We start from the raw sequence: 23,291 nt of genomic DNA, 5'->3' as shown, positions 1-23,291 counted from the left end.
CCTGTCGGCAACCCCAGCTTGTAAAACCTAAGGGACAAAGGTATAACTCAGTCAGGCACTGTCTCTCACGCAGAGTGTAGCTGGCAGCCTCATTTTCCCCTTTGCTCGCCATTATGCTCAGGTGATCACATTTATCGTATGGCAGTGTCACCTGTTTGCTCGTAAACACCTTGTTTTTATTTTGTTTTGTTTTTTGAGAAGTAGCGTGGCCTATTGGATAGAACATGGCCTGGCAGTCAGAAAGACCTGGGTTCTAAACCCGGCTCAGCCACTTGTTTGCTGTGTGATCTTGGACAAGTCACTTCACCTCTCTGTTGCCTCAGACACCTCATCTATAAAATGGGGATTAAGACGATAAGCCCCATGTGGAACCTGAGTAGTTTGTACTACCCCTTCTACAGAACAATACTAACAGTCGGGTAATAGCAATGGTATTTTTTAAGTGCTTACTAGGTGCCAGGCACTGTACTAAGCGCTGGGGTGGATACAAGCAAATCAGGTTAGACGTAGTCCCTGTCCTGCTTTGGGTTTACAGTCTTAATCCCCATTTTACAGATGAGGTGACTGAGGCACAGAGAAGTGAAGTGACTTGCCCAAGGCCACACAACAGACAAGTGGCAGATCGGGATTAGAACCCGTGACCTTCTGACTCCCAGGCGTGTGCTCTAACCACTACTACGCCATGGTGCTTGGCCTCAGGTGGGATTAAGGGACTCCAAACAGCCCACTGCTTCCAGAAAGCTGTCCAGTGGCCACACAATTCAAGATGACTTGAGATGAGCAAATTCTGGCAGGGCTTTATAACTCTCATCATGTTTGAATTTTACAGAAAAATGAAGCAACTTTCCCAAGGGGACATGGTGAATCAGTGGCAGGTATTTGTTAAGCATTTATTATGTGCCAAGTGTACTAAGAACCGGAGTAGATACAATAATCAGGCCACACCCAGCCCGTGTCCCACGTGGGCTTCACAGTGTAGGGGGATGGGAGATCAGGTAAGCATTAATTCACCATTTTACCGATGAGGAAACCGAGACATAGAGAAATTAAATGACTAGCCCAAGGTCACACAACAGGCAAGTGGCAGAGCCAGGATTAAGGACCCAGGTCCTCTGAGTCCCAGGCCTACTCTCTTTCCACTGTCACACTGCTTCTCAGAAGAAACATGTGTGTTTGTGTGTGTGTGTGTGTGTACATGCTTGTGCACCTGTGTATGGTATGGGACAGGATAAGTAGCACAAGTTTTCCATAATGTAGGGATGATATCGGAACTCGGTGTACTTCAAGACCATAACCTGTCACTTAGGTTCAAAGCCCCAATTCCTTTATTCTTTCTTACTTAACTTATCATCCAGTTCCCCCTTTTCTCTTTATATTTTGTACTACTTTTGTATGGCAGAAGAATTACTTCCCCCCAACTCACCCCTCTGATCCATCCCAAGACCATGTTGGTTCTTTGAATAACAGCCCGACTTCTCACTCCTGTTGGGTTCCTGGCAACAGTGACTGCCAGATTGTTTGGTGTTGTACTGTGCCTCCAAACTGCTGGGATCAATGTGAGAGAGACAAGCAGAAATGGGCTTAAATTGTAGCAGGAAAGAGTCCCACTAGGACAAAACAAACCACGCCTAGAACCGTCACTGGAGCACTTCAAATTAATTCCAAAAATGCATAAGTAGTCAAGTCCTATTCAGGTTTGTTACAGTACATGCATATTTAGCGCATATTTAGTTGCCAAGAATTCTGACCCACTAGAAATTCTTTCCTGAAATTTAAACACACACCCCCTGTCTCTCCAGCTAAAAAAAATCTGCTTTGGAAAACCAAGAATTACTTAACCTATGAAAACTTTCTAAGCCTCCCTTTTTATTGTTTGAATCACCATGTGATTATCTCTACAGATTGTACTTCTTCCCTCTTCCACATACATAATTCATGTACATCTTATTAAACAATAATAGGCACATTTTTCCACCTCACTGTTTCTTCCACACATCCGAACAGGGCTGCTTTACTAAATTATGCCTGTGCTCATAAGCAGATGTAGGTCACCGGGCATTGTCAAAAAAACGACCATGGCAACATCAACAGCAGAAATCACCTGTAGGAATTTTGCAGCATTAGGAAACCCTCTTTGCAGAAATTCGTTTCATTTTTAGAGTGAGGGCTTTGGGCAGTTTATAACCCTGAAGAACCAAAAATGTACTGAGCTTTTGGGAACAAATGGTCTGCCATAGGAATCCACCCAAACCAGAATTTCAGGCACCCAAAGGCATAAACTCTTTGTGTTCTCAGATGCGCTACTCCACAGGGTATTTGTGTTTGGCACACCAGACTAATCACAATTTCAGATTAGGGCTTTGACACTCAGACTCTGGCCAGATTAATCCAGAACATGATGTACAAGTTTCAACCAGTGATAATGCCTTACTTAGTTCAGTATTCAACATTCAGTGGAGCTTATAAGCATGTGAAATGTAAATTTTCAACTCCATGGGTCCATGAAGTTGAAGTTCTTATTTTGGGAATTCACAGAATATTCCTCTAGGCTATAAAATCCTCTTCCAGATTGTACCCTCCTTGTGGGCAGGCGTTTATGACTACCAATGCTATTTATATTGTACTCTCCCAAATGCTTACACAGTGCTCTGCACACAGTAAGCACTCAATAAATGCCATTGAATGAGTGCACCTGAGTCTGGTGACTAACAGACTCTTGCAGACAGCCACAAGCAGAAAGGATGCTCTAGATTGCAAACTCCTCTTCTAGACTGAGAGCTCCTTGTAGGCAGGGAGTGTGTCTGCCAACTCGATTGTAGTGTACTCTCCCAGCTGCTTAGTATGGTGCTTTAAATAAAGCTACGACTCAGTAGCAGCATGGTGTACTGGCTAGAACACAGGCTTGGGAGTCAGAAGGTCATGGGTTTTAATTCTGGCCCTGCCACTTGTCTGCTGTGTGACCTTGGGCAAGTCACTTAGCTTCTCTGTACCTCAGTGACCTCATCTATAAAATGGGGATTGAGACTGTGAGCCCCATCTGGGACAGGGACTGTGTCCAACCTGATTTGCTTGTATCCACCCCGGCGCTTAGTACAGTGCCTTGCACATAGTAAGTGCTTAACAAATGCCATTATTATTATTAACAATAATAATAATAAACACTACTGATTGAACAACTGGCAGAGAGAAGGTAGACTAAACAGGCTGTAAGGAAGTAAAGCCAATCCTTTTTGGAATAAAGTAACTTAGTGTTAGAATTTCTAAGTGCTTCTCTTTTGTATCTGTTTTCTTTAACTGGGTAATAAAGCACTGTCTAGTTTTGATTAAACGGTGCTTCCTTTGTGGCAGAAAAATGATACCAGGCTATTAATATTTCATAAGGTTTTAAAGTTAACATAATCTAACATTTATGTTGCAATCATTTCATTACCTTAAAAGAGCAATCAATGATGTGATATGGGTTGGATTTGATTTCTAAAGTGAAGCCTGTTGTTTTATTTCATTTTCTCTTCTCTGATTGCAGGGGTTTTTCCGCAGAAGTATTCAGAAGAACATGATTTATACTTGTCACAGAGATAAGAACTGTGTTATTAATAAAGTCACAAGGAATCGTTGCCAGTACTGCAGACTACAGAAGTGCTTTGAAGTGGGAATGTCCAAAGAATGTAAGTTAGCTCTCTAGAAATCATTTTTCTTGTTTGCCTTAACCATATATATGCTTTTCTCAGCATCCAGAGCTAGTCAGCATGAGAATTTCAGTTGTAAAATTCTTGATAAACCTTGCAGAGCAGGTGTTTGCTGTGCTGTCAAGAAAGCAGAATGATTGTTAATTTTTTGAGGTGGGGGGGGGGCAAAATTATGACTTTTGGTGGACTACAGCCCAATGTAGTGATCAGAGCCTTGCTTGTGGGATGGAGGGCTTGAGTTCTCATCCCAAGCCTGCCACTGATTCACCATGTCCCCTTGGGTAAGTTGCTTCATTTTTCTGTGAAAATCAAACATGATGAGAGTTAAAGAGCCCTGCCAGAATTTGCCCATCTCACGTCAGCTTGAATTGTGTGGCCACCGGATGGCCCTTGGAAGCCGTGGGCTGTTTGGAGTCCCTTAATCTCACCCAAGCAACCAGAAATGTCGTGAGAACAATGTGAAGTAACACTGTGTAGTCAGATCTGTGGTTGGTCCAGTGGAAAGAGTGTGGGTGTGGGAATCAGGGGGCAAAGGTTTCTGACCAAGAATCACCTTGGTCATTCCACGAGGTTGACGGGGCCAATGGGAATCTTGGAAAAGGGCTGGCCAGCATAAAGCGGGCAGGGTCACAACGGCAACCCAGACATCCTCCTGCTGGGTCTTAGCGCATTGGCACAGCAGCATTGGCAGTATGCTGCTGTCTCTTGCCTTAAATGGGTCCAGTATGTAAAAGTTCTTTGTATGCATTTCGTATTATGTTGCACTTCTGCCGGCCCACCTGCCCATTGCCCTCTGCCCCAGTGGGAACATGATTAGTAGGGACAAGTGAGTGTGAGTGGCGTGACAGGAGTTATTAGTCCTAGATTCAGTTCTTCTGTTTAGACTCTCAGTCCTGAAGCGTCAGGACCGACGAGACTCATCCAGCCTTCATTTCCGATGGGAGGATTCCAGCATTACTAAGTCAGATTCTCCCCGGGAAGAGCAGAACTGTTTAAAAAGTGCAAACTGGAGGAGGCAGAGGTCCTGTGGGGATTTAAACTTTCTGGATGAGTTGGGTTCAGGGATACAAACATGGTGCTAGTATCCACCTCAGCGTGAGGCTCTGCCAATTGGGCACTATCCAGAGAGGTTGGCAGGAGAGTACCCTGCGTCCTGCAGAGCTTCCTTCAGGGTATTTTTAAAGGTTCCTCAAAACCCTCAGATTAGGGTTCTGAAACCTCCAAGCCAAAGTTCCTGCACTTTTGGAGACCGGACATGCAGACCAAAATGTTAATGCCAGCCAGAAATCCTGTCTTTGTGAGACCCACACCTGCATCAGAAATAAAATCTGAGCAGAGGAAAGTGGCATTGCAGCTAAGCAAAGCTATTTTATTAGAACCTTAACTATACTTTTCTCAGCTTAACCCAGAGATTCAGGTTCATGATTAGCAGTAGCATTATGCTATAATAGTATGGAGTAGTCATATTATGATATACTCTGGCACTATAGTGGTAGGCTTTGCCTGCATCTTTGGTTCCTATGGGGAGATTTGAGCTTAGAAAGCAATTTTAAAAGTGACCAAATATGAACATAGAGAAACCAGAGATTTTATCATTTATTGTGTGGGTGGGTTCACCCACCTTAATTTGTCTTCAGATTACATCCTGCTCTTCTATAAAACTAGCAGTCTGATTTCTGGTATTTTTAAGTGCTTAAAAGTACTTGAAAGACATTGTCCTTGCTCCAGGGGTCTTGTCCTATAAATTGGAGAAAAGGACTGTGAACATAGAGGTGAAATGGCAAAGGGCCACCCTGGTCTGCACTGCCCAGATTGACAAAGAAAGCCTGGCTTTTCAGAGAAGATCTGAAGAGAGTTTGGAGCCTTTGGAAATTAGGAAGTTAGGAAGCCTGGAGCCTAAAGTCAGGGAAAGAGTAGGAAGAAGAGCAGCTGCAGAGAGAAAGAATCGGGGCCGGAGTTTGGGGGCACAAGTGGGGTCCATCTTCCAGGAAGTTTATGGCATGCAGGTTACAGTTGTATAAATAAATAAATAATAATGGCATTTAAGTGCTTACTTAAATAGATACAATATCTATTATCTAAATAGATAACCTTGAATAGGTACAAGGTTATCAGGTTGTCCCATGTGGGGCTTACAGTCTTAATCCCCAGTTTACAGATGAGGTAACTAAGGCACAGAGAAGTTAAGTGACTTTCCCACAGTCACACAGCTGATAAGGGTTTAGAATCCATGACCTCTGACTCCCAAGCCCATGCTCTTTCTGCTAAGCAGTTTGATGAAAAGGAGAGGAAAGTCACACTGAGGAGTTGTAGAGGAAGGCAGAGAGTAATGTTGTAGAATTTACAGGATTTAGGTGGCTGAAAGTATTAGAATGAATCCCACCTAACTCCCAGGCACACAACCTGTCTGTTGGCCACTTCATTATCCCATCCAGAACCAAGACCAACAAATAAACCATGTGGTGGGTGATGGCAGAAACCCCTTTTTAATAGGATCTTAAAAAAAAAAGAAGACGATGTTTGATCAGAGGTCTTGGGAGTTCTCACACTATGACTGTATTGAACCAGATAATAATGAGCGCTTAACACAGTGCTTGGCACATAGTAAGCGCTTAACAATCACCATCATCATTATTATTATTATAACTGATATTTGTTGCATGCTTGCTATGTGCCAAACACTGTTAAGCACTTTATTATTTCATCCCCATTTTACAGATGAGGAAACTGAGGCATGGAAAAGTTAAGTGACTTGTCCAAGGTCACACAGTAGCGAGTGGGGCACAGCACAGCGTAGTGGAAAAAGCATGGGTCCAGGAATCAGAAGACCTGGTCTCTAATCCTGGCTCCACCACTCGTGTGCTGTATGACCGTGGGCAAGTCAGTTAACATTTCAGTGCTTCAGTTTCCTCAACTGTAAAATGAGGATTCAAAACCCATTCTCCCTCCTTCTTAAAATCTGAGCTCCATGTGGGCCAAGGAACCATCTGATTAACCTGTATCTACCCCAGAGCTTAGAGCAGTACTTGACACACAGTAAGTGCATAATAAATTCTGTAATTATAATTAATTGTAATTAAGTGGCATAGCCAGGATTAGACCTCAAGTCTCCTGACTCCCAGGCATGTGCTCTTTCCACTAGGCCACGCTGAAAATTGTTTGAATGGGGCCTCTGTAAGGACTTGTCATGAAGTGAAGGGCCAAAAGAGATCGACGGTGGTAGCTGCCCAAAAGTGTCCAGGGTGTGATCTTTGGAAGTGAAGACGAAGGACTAGGATGATATCTAGACCCAGTAATTAGCATTTCCTAGTTGGCAGCAGTATTGGCAGTTTGTCAGTAAGGCAGGGCAGGAGAAGGTCAGAAAAGACAGAAAGATAAGGAGCACGGATCTGGACATATAGAATCCGAAGGCAGCTTGGTCCTCAAATGGGAGAACGTCAAGGAGACTTTTCTTTCAAGATAGAGGCGGTGGGCAGTTAGCAGGCTTGGAGAAAGTGGCCAGTTTTTCCCGTGCCTTGCCTGGGTGCCTGACCTGGAATCAGGGAATGGGTCTGGAGCTTGGAGGTTTGGCGGTGGAGGCCAGGAGGTGAATTAAGCTGGACCTGACCCCAAAGATGCTTCGGTTTAAGGTGCCTCACTTTCCGCCAAAAAGGACACTAATGAAGGAACCAAACCAGCAGCGGGAATTGCCCAGCTGCATCAGACCCAGACCCTCCTCTTTCTCCAAGTCTGTTGGGAAAAGCAGGGGTTTTTTTTGTTTTTTGTTTTTTTTAACTCTAAAGCTTTCAGGCCTTTAATTCACAAGTGGAGTATAACTAGATGGGGCCAGTTTGTCGTGTTCATCTGCTGGAAGGAAGAGAATCATGGGACTATATCTTATCAGGTTATCTTGCATCTACTATAGCTCTTAGTATAGTACTTGGCACATAATAAGTAATTAACATATACCACAGTTATCTTCATTATTTTTTTTCAGTTTCCCCTATGGAAGCGGTTTGGAATTTATTTTAAAACTTTTTTTCTCTGACAGTTTCACAAGGATATTTATCCTGCACAACAAATGAATAATCACTATATTTAAGACTCCCCATTCAACCTTAGGCATACTGTCATTAAAGGCTTATTGAGTTAGAATACGGAATCTTCTAAAACCCCCAAATTCAAATTTTCACTTTACCCTGTAGTGAATGTTCCTCGTCCAGACCTCTCAGATGCTTGTATTATAAGAAGCTATTATTTTAGTTTTTTTCCGTTTCCTCCTTTTGTTTTAAACCAACATAAAAGAGAAAGAATTTTGGGTTAAAAATACTTCACCTTAGTTAAAATTATTTTTCTGCGTGCACAAATTATGCTAGTACGGTAGTTGGTTCTACTGCAGGATTTTATTAGTGTAATAATAAGCCCATGCATATTACAGAATGCTCTGTGTACTTGGGAAATTACATAAAAATCATAATAAGAACACTTAATGTCCTTCTAATTTTAGTTTATTTCTTCATTTGTTCCCATGTTACATCCCAAACCATTAGTACGTTACCAAAGCTTGTTGGGGTCATTTAGATCAACGCTAAAGAGCTGTGTGCATTAAAACAAAAATAAAAACGGTGTGTAAACTATAGCATAAAACTTTATGTTGTTTGTCATGGCTTCACAGAAGCTGGAAAGCAAAAAGAAAAAAAATAACGTCCCTTTTTGATTTGTCTAATGTTACTGTTTTCCTGTCTTTATCACGATACTTGGAACCTACTCTGTTTGGACACGAATCTTGGGAGCACCAGTTTACTGATGTTGAGCTGAAGGGGAAGTATGCAAATTTCTCCAGCTTTAGTAATTCATTTCCACTTCCACCCCGGCTCCAGGAAAGGGAGAAATTAAGCAAGTTCTCACCTTAAAGCCAGCTTCTGTTTCTTTTCTTTAATCCCCCCAATGTGAAAGCCCCCTCTGACCTCTGGTTCTCAGGGTATGCCCTGCATTCTCTGGGCTCCCACTGCTACGATTATGCCAGCTCTGGCAATAAGTTTCACTGGAAAAGGGAGGGAAAGAAAGAACCTACTGCCAGGTCAGAGCAGGGAGGGCTCTTTAAAGCAGAATAGCCCAGCTATTAGCTTTATGCCCTGCCATGTGAGCTATCGCTTACCTTCAGAGTTTTAAAAATAAAACCACACTTTTTTCAGTTGCCCTGAACCAAGGACTTGGAAACAGATGGCTCATTTGCATTGCGGACTCATGCAGCTGAGCAGGTGCAAGTCATGATGTCATGGAATTTAGCTTCATGGGGTAAAATGAGCTGGGACTGAAAAGGTTCTCAGTTTCTTACCTGGGGTATTCGCCTCAAGGTGAGAGAGAGATGCTGATCCACTGCAGATGTCAGCCACCTCTGATTGCTGCGCAATCACATGAGTTCCACTGTCCACAGCCAAATTATGATAAAATGGCTCATTGGCCAAATGGCGTAGAATTAAAATAACAGGCATATATTGTTGTAAAACAACATCACCCAAGCGCTAAACTTGGTGAAAATTCAGTCCAGTTCCTTGAACAATTTGGATTAGGAAAAATTTAAAAAAAATCTCTAAGTATGCATGGAATTATCTCAGTAATTTGAAGGACGGTGATAGGGGAGAGGGTTTGTTGGAATATGGAGGCAGTTGGGAATTATGAGAGGGAAGAAAAATTCCTTATCGCAGTCAGTGGTGAAAGTTGAAGTATGGACCGAGCAAAACGCCATTCTCCAGCTAGGCCTAAGAACTACCTCCCCTTCCCCCACCTCCTCCCCATCCAGCAGCCCTCTCCAGAAGGAGCGTGGCCTAGTGGGATAGAGCAGGGTCCTGGGAATCAGAAGGACCTGGTTTCTTACCCCAACTCTGCCGTGTGACCAAGCAAATCACTTAACTTCTCTGTGCCTCAACTTCCTCATCTGTAAAATAGGAGTTAATACTGTGTGAGTCCTAAGTGGTACATGGGCATGGACCTCATCCCACCTGATTAGCTCGCATCGACCTCAGCACTTAGTACAGTGCCTGCCACACAAGAAGCACTTAACAAATGTCATTAAAAAAACAAGAAACAAGAAATAAACAAACACCACAACCTGGTTTGTTAGCCCATTGCCAGCCCAGAGCGGTGAGCAAGCCCAGGGCTGATGTTGCCTCATCCTCTCTGGGTTCCCCAGCTTTCCTCGGTCCTCTGCACCTCTGGGGATGCCAGCTAGGGCAGAATGTATGGCCCTGGCCAACCGGAAAATCATTCCAAACACATCCATTTCGTAAGCATCTCCCAAATGATTTCTTCCCGGGCAAGGGCGAACAATGGACTATAACTTAAAGAAGTCATTCAGCCCTAGGGACACAATAAGGAAGTAAGTGACCTTTCCCATTTCACCCTCCTTCCTATTGTAGTACTGGTGGGCTACCTCTGATCCCCCATCTATGACCCCAAAGCCACGTATTAGGCCCTACAGAGGAACTGGGCAAATTAAGCTGAGGAACTGGTCCCAGTGGGAAAGTTAATCACGCAGACATTTTCAGATAGGACTCTGATACCCAGCCCTGGGGGAAGGCAGAGATTGGCCCTGACAGATTATCAGTGATCCGACCTCTTTCCATTGTGGTGTCTTCAGTTTGGAAATTATTTGAAAAGAAATGAGTGGAAACCTTCAGTGTCCAAACAAAAATCCCAATCCAGGAAGAATCAAGCCAGCAGTCAGCCAACAGATATTTATTGATTGCCTACAAGGTGTGAAAAAGGAACTGTGACCATCTCAAGCCACAGTGAGTCATGTTCTGGAATATATGATTTTGGAACAGAATGTGTACTACAATTCATGTGACCTGATTCTGTGGAAGTGGCCCTTTAAGTCCCTTACCAGGGACATTTCTTTCGTGGATGAACTCCTTAAATTGCCCAATAAATCCATGCATGCTGTATTGCCAGTTATGTGATCTTTTTAAGGCAAGGTTGAAGTGCTCAAAACCCCCTCTCTATTCTCCATGCCCTTAGAAAATATTATCTATTCTCAGCTTTTCCCCTTTGAATTTTTTCCCTTTCCAATTGTAATTATTGGTCTTTGTGTTTTGAGTTTTTTGTCTTTAGTCATTTGAGATTTTAAAAAAAAAGCAAGAAATCCAGAATTTAGTAGTGGAATTGTGGATAATTCAGGCCAACCCTTTGCATCCCTGCCCCCCATCACCCACCCCTCTTTTCCTCAGCAGCAGATATTACACAGATAATTACTTCAACTCTCAATTTCACTTTGTATATACCAAGATTTTTCTAAGATAAAAATTATATTAACATAGCATTAAGCCCCATTCAATACTGAAGTTCTGTATATAGGATTTGGATTTGGTGAGATAAAAAGCATAATTTGGGGCCGAACCATTCTTTGCATAAGATCAGGTTGCATTTTTTAAATTTCTGGTTTTGTTTTAGTGTTCTTTCATAACTTCCTGTAGATGTTTCCAAAGGCAGCTATGTCATCAGTGCCATTACCGAAGGTGGGACAAGGCGGGAGTTGCCCACAGTGGCCAGGACTGCTGATTGGAAGGGGTCTGTCCTCTCTCCTATAACAGCAGAGCATCTGAGAGATTCTCCCTGCTATCAGTAATCATAATAATATTTCTGAAGTGGTTACCATGTGTCAGGCACTGTACTAAGCACTGGGGTAGATACAAGATAAACAAGTCCCACGTAGGGCTCACAGTCTTAGAGGGAGAACAGGTATTGAACTCTCATTTTGCAGATTAGGGAACTGAGGCACAGAGAAGTTAAGGGCCTTGCCCAAGGTCACAGAGCAGACAAGTGGCAGAGCCTGGATTAAAATCCAGGTCCTCTGACTCCCAAGCCTGTTCTCTTTCCACTAGGCCATGCTGCTTCTCTTCCCCATCCCAATAAGGCAATCAATCAATCACTTGTATTTATTGAGCGCTTATTGTGTGCAAAGCAGTATACGCATTGGTTAGAAGAGTGCAATAAACAACAGTGCAGGGCCTTGGAAGTGCCCGGATCTGAGTCGGGATTAGTCATAGACCCCCAAACTGAAGTTTGACCTGGTCAGCAGTTAGCGGTCAAAGAAGGGAATCAAATATAGAAATCCAGCTAAAAAGGGGTAAGACTAGAAAACTCCATTCTCTACTCAGTATGCTAAATGCTGATAAAGGACTTACTTTGTGGTCTAGTCACACTCAGTTAAGAGGCCCCTCTCTTGGTCCCTTACTAGCCCTCTTTCCTTCTTTGTTTTTGGATATTAATTATGCTGCCCTGAGTGAATTTTTCTTTACGTGAGATTCATTTAAAAATATTTTATTTCATTTAAAATAAAAATAAAACGACTTCATTGAAAAATAAGGAGCAGTGTGGCCCAGTGTATAGAGCATGAGTGTGGGAGTCAAAAGGACCTGGGTTCTGATCCCAGCTCCACCATTTGTCTGCTGTGTGACCTTGGGCAAGTCACTTTACCTTATCTGTGCCTCAGTTACCTAATCAATCGTTTGTATTTATGAGCACTTACTATGTGCAAAGCACTGTACTAAGTGCTCAGGAAAGTACAACATAACAGAGTTGATAGACATGTTCCCTGCCCAGAATGAGCTTATCTGTAAAATGAGGATTAAGACTGTGAGCCCCATGAGCGACATGGACTGTTTTCCATCTTGATTAACTTGTATCGACCCCAGTGCTTAGTACAGTGCCTGGCACATAGTAAATGCATAATAAATGCCATAAAAAAGACTTAGTATTTCAAAATGCCCGGGACCAATGCCTATGTGCATGCTCCCTGTCTTCTGGTCTTAAAGGAGAAAACTTGCTTCCTGTTCAATCTAGATTTGGGCCTGGAGGGGCTACTCAGAGCAGAAAAAGAATCTAGCGGTAAATGGAGGTGTGAGGAGGAGAAAGAGGCAGCACATATAAAGAGCTCGAGCAAATTTCAGCTGACGGTAACTTGATTCTTCAGCCCATGCACTTCGAGTTCTTGGAAATCTGTCATTATGCAGACTCAGAGATTCTGACTCAAGTGTTTTTTGCCATTGACAGAGTGCTGCTATTTCAGGGCATGGTACAGCAAAATCAGCAGGCCGGAGTGCTTTGAAAAGACTCGGAGGTGAATGTCCTGGGCTGGTAAATTCCATATAGCTGTACCCCAGATGCCTCTCCAGCCCAGGCCTGAAGGATATTCTGCCCAAGACCGGCTCATTTTGCCAGTGGCAGACTCTTCATGGCTTTGTGCTGATGAATAATAGAATTATTGATATTGAGTTTAAATTGGGTAGTTGAGCAGGGCAGTCCCACCGCCTGCAAATTTCTCATCATGGTTATATAAACATCTGTCACCAAGGAAGTGTAATGTCCTCTAGAAAGCAGATCCCTTTCTCTGATTTTTTGGGAAACTATTTGGCTTCTTTTACCATTCACCCTTTATCCTAATTTGGTGTAGTTTTCACTCGCTATGTTTAAAAGAGCAACTAGGACTGAATGTTATTATTCATAATTTACTCCATGTTCTGTGAAGATGGTTATGTAATACCAGTAATTGCATCAACCCACTTAATGAGCTTTCCCTCCTGTGCCATGTACAGCAGATTAATAGCCCATGAATTCATTTGCAGCTCATTGTGTTTCAGAAAAGTATTTCAACCACCAATTAATAAACTGCTAAGGAAAATAATGCAAAAATGATATTTTTTATGATGTCGACTCCCTAGCTGGACAATTTCCTGGCCCCTTTCATCTCACTGCCTTAAAATTCTTTTCTAATTTCAAGTGCAGTTGAAATGTGATTCATGAATTTTGCTGGAGTCAAGAGTTTAATGATTAGTATTATTTTTATTTTCTTCATAGCTGATCTAAAAAAGTGAATGGGAGATCTAAGAGCTGGTGTTTTCACTCTGTCAGTGGAAATCGGGTGAAACTCTAAATTAACTCAGGGAGACCAAGACCTTCCCAGTGCTTCTGTTAATGGAGCAGATGTTATGCACACATTGGGTGCTCAAAAAGGGCCAATTGTCAACAAGAAAAAAGATAAAGGGAGCCAGAATCTATGTTAGGACAGATACCTGGATAAAGGAAGAAGATTTTTTTAAAAAACAAAACAAAACAGAGTAACATTAATGCCTTCTGGAAATAGCATTATTGAAGAATCACCCACTCCACTCATAGTCCTACAGTCAGGCTTGAAACCACAAGTCAAATGGTACTTTTTTTTAGATCAATGCGACTATTAAATTAGAACTAAATTGTAATAAACAATCATGAACCACGGGCCTTTATTTTGGAAGTTTGTGCAGCCTACCGAAAAGAGTGTATAGCCCTGATAGAAAGGGCCCTTTACTGTTATGGCATGTCTTTAAAAAGGCCTGATGCTTAATCGGGTGCATGTGTGGTGGGGATTTTCAGTGGAATTACTGTAGCTTTGCAGTTCACCTCATTGCAAGTAATACACAGATTCATCCAACTTCGAAAGGACAGCAAAGAGGCCTGGCTTGAAATTTGATGGAATATATTTACTCACATCTGTTGTTTCCTTCCCCGCCGAACTGGCTGAGTGGGTGCAGCGATTATCCCAATAGCTCAGAGAAGTAGAAAATGGTCTCTACCCATTTTTATTAACTCCAGCAGCAGCATCTTTGATTATGAAAGGCAGCCTGCACAAGTGGACGCACGCACGTGCGCACACACACGTATTTATCTGTATAAAGCTGCTTAAGGAAATCTAAGTGTCCTAGAGGTTTGTGGGGCAGAGGAGAAAAGTGGCATTTTGAGTTTTTAAAAGCACATGGAAATTCCTCACAAGAGAAATGCAAGTCAGTCTTTCTTCAAGATGTTCCTTTCAAAACTGAGCAAGGAGGAGGCACGAAAATGGGTCACTTATTCTCACACTGGTCACTGAAAAAAGGACACAGGTGAATCAGGAGGGTGCCTAGGAGTGTAACTCAGACAACCCGAAAATTAACTTTTCCCTTCACACCATTTGCATTTAAGATGTAAAACTTACGTTGTTGACTATATTGGTTCTAGGTTATTACGTCTATTTGTACAAATGAAGAGTTGGCATTGGGATTTAAAGTGAAAAGAAATATTTGGGATCAAAGACAGTGGGGTGTTTTTTTTTAATGGAAGAGGAAGAAAGTATAAGAATCAATTTCTCGCCATTCATTCATTTATTCAGTCATATTTATTGAGTGCTTACTGAGTGCAGAGCACTGTACTAAGCGCTTGGGAAGAACAAATCGGCAACATATAGAGACGGTCCCTACCCAACAATGGGCTTACGGTCTAGAAGGGGGAGACAGACAACAAAACAAAACAAGTAGACAAATGACAATACCATCAGAATAAATAGAATTATAGCTATATACACATCATTAATAAAATAGAGTAATAATTATGCACAAATATATACAAGTGCTGTGCTGTGGAGAGGGAAAGGGGGTAGGGCAGAGGGACAGAGGGGTCAATGGGGAGGGGAGGAGGAGGAGAGGAAAAGGGGGGCTCAGTCTGGGAAGGCCTCCTGGAGGAGGTGAGCCCTGAATAGGGCTTTGAAGGGAGGAAGAGAGCTAGCTTGGCGGATGTGCAGAGGGAGGGCATTCCAGGTCAGAGGTAGGACGTGGGCCGGGGGTCGACAGCGGGACAGATGTGAACAAGGCACAGTGAGGAGGTTAGTGGCAGAGGAACAGAGGTTGCGGGCTGGGCTGTAGAAGGAGAGAAGGGAGGTGAGCTAGGAGGGGGCGAGGTGATGGAGAGTTTTGAAGCTGAGAGTGAGGAGTTTTTGCTTCATTTGAAGGTTGATAGGCAACCTACTGGAGATTTTTGAGGAGGGGAGTGACATGCCCAGAGCGTTTCTGTAGAAAGATAATCCGGGCAGTAGAGTGAAGTATAGACTGAAGCGGGGAGAGACAGGAGGATGGGAGATGAGAAAGGAGGCTGAAACAGTAATCCAGTCGGGATAGGATAAGAGATTGAACCAGCAAGGTAGCGGTTTGGATGGAGAGGAAAGGGCGGATCTTGGCGATGTTGTGGAGATGAGACCGGCAGGTTTTGGTGACGGATTGGATGTGTGAGGTGAATGAGAGAGCGGAGTTAAGGATGACACCAAGGTTGCGGGCTTGTGAGACTGGAAGGATGGTAGTGCCGTCCACAGTAACGGGAATGTCAGGGAGAGGATAGGGTTTGGGAGGGAAGATAAGGAGTTCAGTCAGAGAACCGTGACAGTGGAAAGAGTCTTTATTATGCTGTATTAGGGATTGGTCACATTAGAAATATTCAGTGCAGTACAAATAACTCTTTTGTACTCTCCCAAGTGCTTAGTACAGTGTCTCAGCACAGAGTTAAGTGCTCAAATACCATTGATTGAATTGAGTGATTTGTGCAACTGGGTCTGTGTGGTTGCTATGAAAAAATGAGCAGATGAGATTCATTTGATTTTTATCTCAGCAAGACTGGCCCCCTCCTTAACTATTTTTATTTTTAACATGTATTAATAACACTGATTACAGTACTAGGGTAGAGTTCATATTTGTCAAGTGCCTAAGTCTCCTTGAAACAAGCCAACAGAATCTCAAATAAATGTGCATTGGTGTGCCTCAGCACTGTGTACCTTAGATCTTTTTTATGCTACTTAATGTGTTTTGTTTTCCCCAGGCCACATCCTACTTTTCACTTTGCAATGACTTTTCTCATTCTGGAATAATAAAAAAAAAACCAAGCCCCCCCTGCAACACCCCAGCAACCAGAGTAATGTTAGATATGGAAAGAAGAAAGGTTTTGAAGAGACTGGTCTATTAAAGCTTTTACATTCTGGACCTGGAGGCCACAGTTTTAAATTTGTCTTGATAGATAAAATATTTAGCGCTGGCAGATCGGTCTCTGGCAGATCTTAAAACAAAGGGAGGAAACTTGGTAGAATGACTGAGGCTAAACTCTCTTCAGAATCCACATCGAGTGGAGAGAAGCTGCGAGCTGACCTCAGCCAAGTTTGGGGCTGTTCTGTCCAGTGAATCTCATTAGAAAATGAGAAAGAATCGCTGGCCTGACTTCTTAACCTGAGCCTACTTGTGCTCAGGCTTTCACTTCAAAGAGGCATGTCTGTATATGGCACAGCATCAGTTGGTTGGTGATTTGGTGCTTTATTTTGTCCCTAAATAAAGAGGTGTGAATGTGTTTGTTGTTAGAAAGGGACCCCCTCACCAGTTTGCTTAAGCTCCAGGTTTTCCCCCCTTTAAAAAAAGCCAAGCAGTCATCCTAGAAATGTTTTCCTTGTTCCAAATATATGGAAAATGGAATGTTGAAATCACTTTTTCACAGACAAAACATCGATGGACAATTCCACGTTGGTTTGAAAGCAATGTGTGAATCAGTGGGCTTTCCTCATTGTTGTGCCTGTTTGTTCCCACTGATATTCCAGTAATCCTGTAAAGTTCAAAAGGAGAGCTATTTTACTTTAAACTCTACCAGATAGTCATCCAACATTTGCTAAATGGAAAAAAGTGACAAGTAAAGACTGTTTTTTCTCTATTTTTGAGTGTAAAAAGTAAAAATTGTGTTTTTTTTTTAGAAGTCTGAAAAGGTAGCCAGCACCAACTGCTTGATTAGAAGTGGTATAAACCACTCTGAAAATTCATATTTGATTGCAGGACATAATAGGGAAACCCAGTTTGTAGTGTGTTCTGTTCATAATGTAGTAGAACAAGTTTAAGTAGTTTCAAAGTGTCACAGTGTTTTCTTTTGTTTTTTTTTTGTCTTCACATATAACCACTTTATTCAGTCTGCAGATGAAAAAATTGAAGCCCCTATGCCTAGTCATGTGGAAAATGAAACTCAATCACCCTCAGAAAGTTAATGTGACTGAAGTTGGTGGACAGGGGTATATGACAGTTGTGAGCCAAAAAAATTTAACGTGGCTTAAGAGGACAAGATGCTAACAAGGAGAAGTTGGGCAGTCATCAGTGGGTGGATAATCTCTGGAAATATTTTTCTTTGACCTTGTATGGTTTAGGGGTTTTAATCTGATTTTTGTCCCCAAATTGTGGTTTTTAAATTAAGGTTAAGTATCCTAATACCTGAAATAATGTTTATTTTGTGAGATTTTGTTAAATTTTTCTTTACCTTCATTTGTTTTTCCCCAAAATGGACTGAAGTAATTGATTACTCCATTATAATTCTGCCACATCTGTCTATATTGATTTAGCACATTTGTGGGATACATTATGAAAATTTCCATTTTCAATAGGATTTGGCATTCACAGGCAGTTCTCCAGTAACACGAGGGTAACCTCCACGAACTCCAAGTGAAAGAAAATTTGCATTGTAACCCACAATTCGACCAAGACCGGACATTTCCACATAACTCTCTTCTGACAGCACATTATGCTCTATCCAGACAGACAGAAGTTGTCAGAATAATCGACCTCTGATTCTCTAAGAGCTTTCTATCCGAAGTGCTTAGTGAACCACACATTATGGTAGAACCAACTGTATTTGGAATGTGTTATCATTCCAATTATGTGTTATCATTTCAATGTTTGGTGATTTTGAAGTGAATCATTTTTTTTTCTTGTGATATCCCTTGTCCTGCTGTGAAAATTGGGGAGTTTCAATGGGTACTTGGCCATAGTCAGTTGGGCAAGTGTCACTTAGTGGCGTGTGGTGAATTTTAAAGTAAGTCAGGCAGTAAGAAGTAAGACCAGCATATCATCAGGTATCGTCCCTTCCCCCCACCCCCCTGCCCAAATATCAATCAATCAGTCGTATTGAGCGCTTACTGTGTGCAGAGCACTGTACTAAGCGCTTGGGAAGTACAAGTTGGCAACATATAGAGACAGTCCCTACCCAACAGTGGGATCACAGTCTAAAAGATAGCTTCCATCAGTTTTTCTGGCTTCTCTGTAACTCTCATTAGTAAAGAATGAAAACAGGTCACCAGCAGCAAAAACCATCCACTTTGTTGGGTCAGACACAATGGCTACAGCTGCTAGTGTTGATTTCTGTTCCCTATTAATCTTCCGCATTGCCCCTGCCAATTTAAGCCACAAGATTTCAGGACATCAGTGCCACCCCATTGCTAGCTATAGACCCTGCCTGCTGCCCCATATGTGTCTCCAGCCCACCTACACCATTTCTCCAGGCACACTAAGCTATTTTAACCTTGAAGTCGAGCTGTATTTCTAAGGCAGAAACCTTAGGTAGGTGTTGCATAAACACAAAATAGGTGTTGGAAGCATCAGCTAGGCATGCCAAGCTTGTGTGGCATGCCCTGAGGTTAGGCTGCATGCTAAAACCATCCCAGCCTAAACAAAATAAGGATGGATTTTAAAAAATAAAGTGTAGTCTTTTTACCCCATATTTAGGTGTCTGGTGGTTAATCAGTCAGTCATATTTGTTGAACGCAGAGCACTGTATTAAGTGCGTGGAAGAGTACAGTATAACAGATTTGGTAGACCTGTTTCCTGCCCACAGTGAGTTTACAGTCTAGTTAGGCACAGCATGACATCACACGTCTGTCCATCATTCTTCCTTTTTCAGTGAAGAGCCCCCTCAAGGCTAAAGTTTTGATACTGTTAAGTTTTTGACTAATGTTGGAGTACTATTCCCTAAAGTCAGCAACAAATACCTGAAATGATTTCATTTTAGCCATTAAATCTTCTGTAAGTTTAGGAGAAGAGTAGTGTTGCCAAAGAAACCCCTGCCAGGCAGATGCTGTTCTATGTGAAGCATAAAAATAAAAGCTTTACCAAAATCCCACTTTTTTACAAGTTTAAAATGCAAAGTACACCCTTTTTCAGAGAAAAAAATCCTTGTAACTATCCCCTAAATTACAATTTAACCCCACCCCCAAAATGCCACTCCTTTTTTATTCAGCACAAGCCGAACTGAATGACAGTGGGAAGAGTCGGAGGAACAGTGACCCTGTCTGTGCTCTGGCTTGGATTTCGGGGGAAGTGGAGAAGGGTGTAGCAGTGGACAGTGGTTGTCCAGCGGTCTTATCCCCAGGGACGTATGATGTTCTGATAGGATCCTGGTGAGACAAAGCATGTGGTCTTAAAGAATTTGCCATGAATCTAAGTTAGCTACAAATTTGTGAAGTCACTACCGTGGTGAAAGCTGAAAGGAGAGGTGGCTGTGGGAAACAGTATTTGCCTTAATGGAGTTTTCAAATCTGAAAGAGATTTGAAGCAAAAAAGCAAGTATTTCGTTGGTCACCCCCTTACCTCCAGTCGAGGCAGTGGTGTCATTTACCCTTTTCCTTTGGAGGGCTGGGATCGTGTCTAATAAGAATAATAATAATAATGTTGGTATTTGTTAAGCGCTTACTATGTGCCAAGCACTGTTCTAAGCACTGGGGCAGATACAGGGTAATCAGGTTGTCCCATGAGGGGCTCACAGTCTTTATCCCCATTTTACAAATGAGGGAACTGAGGCCCAGAGAAGTTAAGTGACTTGCCCAAGGTCACACAGCTGACAAGGGTCAGAGCCGGGATTAGAACCCGGGACCTCTGGCTCCCCAACCCGTGCTCTTCCCACTGAGCCATGCTGCTTCTCTAGTTTATACTCTCCCAAGTTCTCAATACAGGGCTCTGCATACAGCAAGTGTGTAAGTGTGATCTTGGTTGACTGAAATCAACTAATGCAGGCAGACAATTTTCCTTTTAGATCAGTTTGCATATTTGCATAAAATGTTCATTACTTGCGGTGATAACTTCAGTGAGCTACTAAAAACATTGTGGAAACGGACTTTTTAAAAAGTGATAGAAGAGATTCTCTGGGCAGTGCCTAAGGGTGCCTCTTATTTAATGATCTGCGGGACTTCCTTGCAGGGTCCTGAATGAAAAACAGCAGGTACCTTAGTGCACCTACATAGGGGTTTGTTTAAATCACTATAAAGAATTCTTTGGACCTTCAAGAGGAAGGCCTGAATTGTGAAGTTAGAACCAAATGGAGTTCTCCAAGTAAATGTATGATTGAAAGCAAGCTTGCTATTAGTGGGGATTAAAGGTTTGCTTAGTCATCTGACAGACAGTTTTAATGGACTCAGAAAGATGTGGGACCAAAGCATGCTGACCTACTTTTCCTTTCTCTTTTACCATGAAAACCAGCAAATTAATGTTCATTTAAAACTCCTTAGAAAGTCAGGTTTTATGAACAGATGCATGTTAATACTTTTTCAGGGTCTCTTCAGGAGGGGTGTGGGCTGGAGAAATACCTAAATTTAAACAGAACATTTTTCCGTCAGAGAATTAGGTTAGATGCAAAAATCACCCCCACATTCTCTGTCACCACCATTTTCTCCCTCCCCATGTGAACCAGTATAAGATCAGTTCCTAGACTCCTGAATGATTTAGTGCAAATCTGTTTCATCCTGTGGAGGACTTTGGAAACTAGTTAAAGCCGCAGAATAACAAACTCATCAAGAGGAAGCCGTTTATCTCGCTGTGTTTATCTCACTGCATTTGGGTAGGTTCCTTCTCTTTATGGCTTTGGAAATAAATCAGGACTTGCACTTCTGTGGAATTTTTTCAGTTTTGTATTTCTTTCCCAATACCGTAACATTTTAAGAGTGGTTTCTTCAAAAAAGTTAAATACACATGGCAAGCAGTCAACAGAAAATGCAACATTACATTTACAGAAATGGGTTTTCTTCTACCAACAATATCAAATCCCCAGATAGATGCCTTCTGAGTCTTAGATTCTTTGAGGTACAATGTCTAGAATGTGGCCTAACTGTCAAAAACACAAGCATAAAATTCAACTTTTCCTGAACAAAGCCGTGAAAGGAGTTTTTCAAAGAACAGGGAAAGTATTTTATTGATCACCCCATTACTCATCCCTAATCAAAGCAGTGGTGTCATTTACCCTTTTCCTTCTGAAGGCTGGGATCTTGTCTACTTACTCATTTATACTCTCCCAAGTTCTCAGTACAGGGCTCTGCTTACAGCAAGTGTGTAAATATGGTCGGTCTTGGATAGGTAGGAGTGAAGGATTATAAAGAGCTGTCCTTCATGCTCTGATGCCGCCACTCAGGATGGATCCCTTCCAAATATGTGAACCTTGTTGAGTGACAAAATCTTCTTCCACGCCGAACACACACAAACAGAGAAGGGCATCTTGACTACCCCCACAGTGGGGTGGCTACTAACAGCACTTGTCAGACATGCCTTTTGGGGCCAAGATAACAAATAACAAGATAACAGATGCGGCAGGTGATGTAATGCAGATGTGTACGGAAGCATGTAATACCTGCAGAAGCAGCATGGGAGTCAGGGGACCTGGATTCTAATTTTGGCTCTTCCTCCTGCCTACTCTGTGACCTTGAGCAAGTCACTTCACTTCTCTGTGCCTCAGTTACCTCACCTGTAAAATGGGGAATGAGACTGAGTCCTGTGTGTCCCATGGACTGTGTCCAACCTGATTAATTTGTATCTATCCCAGCACTTAGTACAGAGCCTGATAATAATGATGGCATTTATTAAGCGCTTACTATGTGCAAAACACTGTTCTAAGCGGTTACAAGATGAACAGGTTGTCCCACGGGGGGCTCACAGTCTTAATCCCCATTTTACAGATGAGGGAACTGAGGCCCAGAGAAGTTAAGTGACTTGCCCAAAGTCACACAGCTGACAAGTGGTGGAGCTGTGATTTGAACCCATGACCTCTGACTCCAAAGCCCGGGCTCTTTCCACTGAGCCATGCTGCTTCTCTAGTAAGTACATAGTAAGTGCGTAACAAAAATCATTAAAAAAAATAGTAACGTGATGCAGCATGATGACATCACGTGGAAATTTTCTAGAAATCTGTAAAATCTGGAGCATGACTATGGGGAGTCCCCGACTCCTTCCCTCAATTCCAGAGCCACTGCATTCCCCTCCTAGGTCCCTGTAAACGGACAAGGCTTCTAAGCCATGGGACCAGTGGCAGGAGCCGAGGCGGTTGGAGGCTGGACACAGGATATAAAAATATTAGACATAAAGGTGCCCGGTGCTGTATTAGTTCTGGACGAGACAGGCTCTCTGGTCTAAACCCAACTTTATCCAATTGCAGTGCAACTAATAAGTCCCACCAAAAGGTACAGTTCCCTCTTCAGCGAGAGAGACCAAAAAACTAAAGCCTTCAGTGTTGATGTTTGTTCCTTCATTCATTTAATCATATTTATTAATAATAATAATGATGGTATTTGTTAAGCGCTTGCTATGTGCAAAGCACTGTTCTAAGCGCTGAGCACTGTTCTGTGCGCTGGTTGAGCGCTTACTGTGTGCAGAGCACTGTACTAAGCACTTGGGAGAGTACAATATAACAATAAACAGACACATTCCTGCCCACAGTGACCTTAGAAAGGTGTGTGTTCAGAAGGAGAGTCAGTTTAGAGAGTCAGTTCTGTATTTTTGCAACTGATTTGTCACCTGGTCTCGGATAGAATATGGGGTGGACAAGTTATCCACGTTGGGAAAAGGAGAGGGCTAGTGACTTCCTAGCTGCCAGGGGATAATAGCCATTTCCTCACATAGAGTTCACCTCTCTTCCCTCTGCTGTTTTTACAGGTAGTGGAAGGCCTCAATGGGCAATTAGAAGTTAGGTGGGTTTACCCATGTTCTTTCCTGAAAGCACTTTGCTTCTTGT

General features: G+C 42.5%; 1 protein-coding gene across 2 annotated transcripts in view; it reads left to right on the top strand.

The window, feature by feature from the left end:
• RARB (retinoic acid receptor beta) overlaps nt 1–23,291 on the top strand; it is a 512,522-nt gene that overhangs the window by 425,629 nt on the left and 63,602 nt on the right. For both annotated transcript variants that reach the window (XM_038767604.1, XM_038767612.1), the window contains one exon: nt 3,524–3,665. In XM_038767604.1, the coding sequence (XP_038623532.1) occupies nt 3,524–3,665 (142 nt within the window). The remainder of the gene's footprint in view (nt 1–3,523; nt 3,666–23,291) is intronic.

This window comes from Tachyglossus aculeatus, chromosome 2 (genome assembly GCF_015852505.1).
Source record: "Tachyglossus aculeatus isolate mTacAcu1 chromosome 2, mTacAcu1.pri, whole genome shotgun sequence".
Taxonomy (NCBI): domain Eukaryota; kingdom Metazoa; phylum Chordata; class Mammalia; order Monotremata; family Tachyglossidae; genus Tachyglossus; species Tachyglossus aculeatus.
This window is presented reverse-complemented; position numbering and strand designations above follow the sequence as displayed.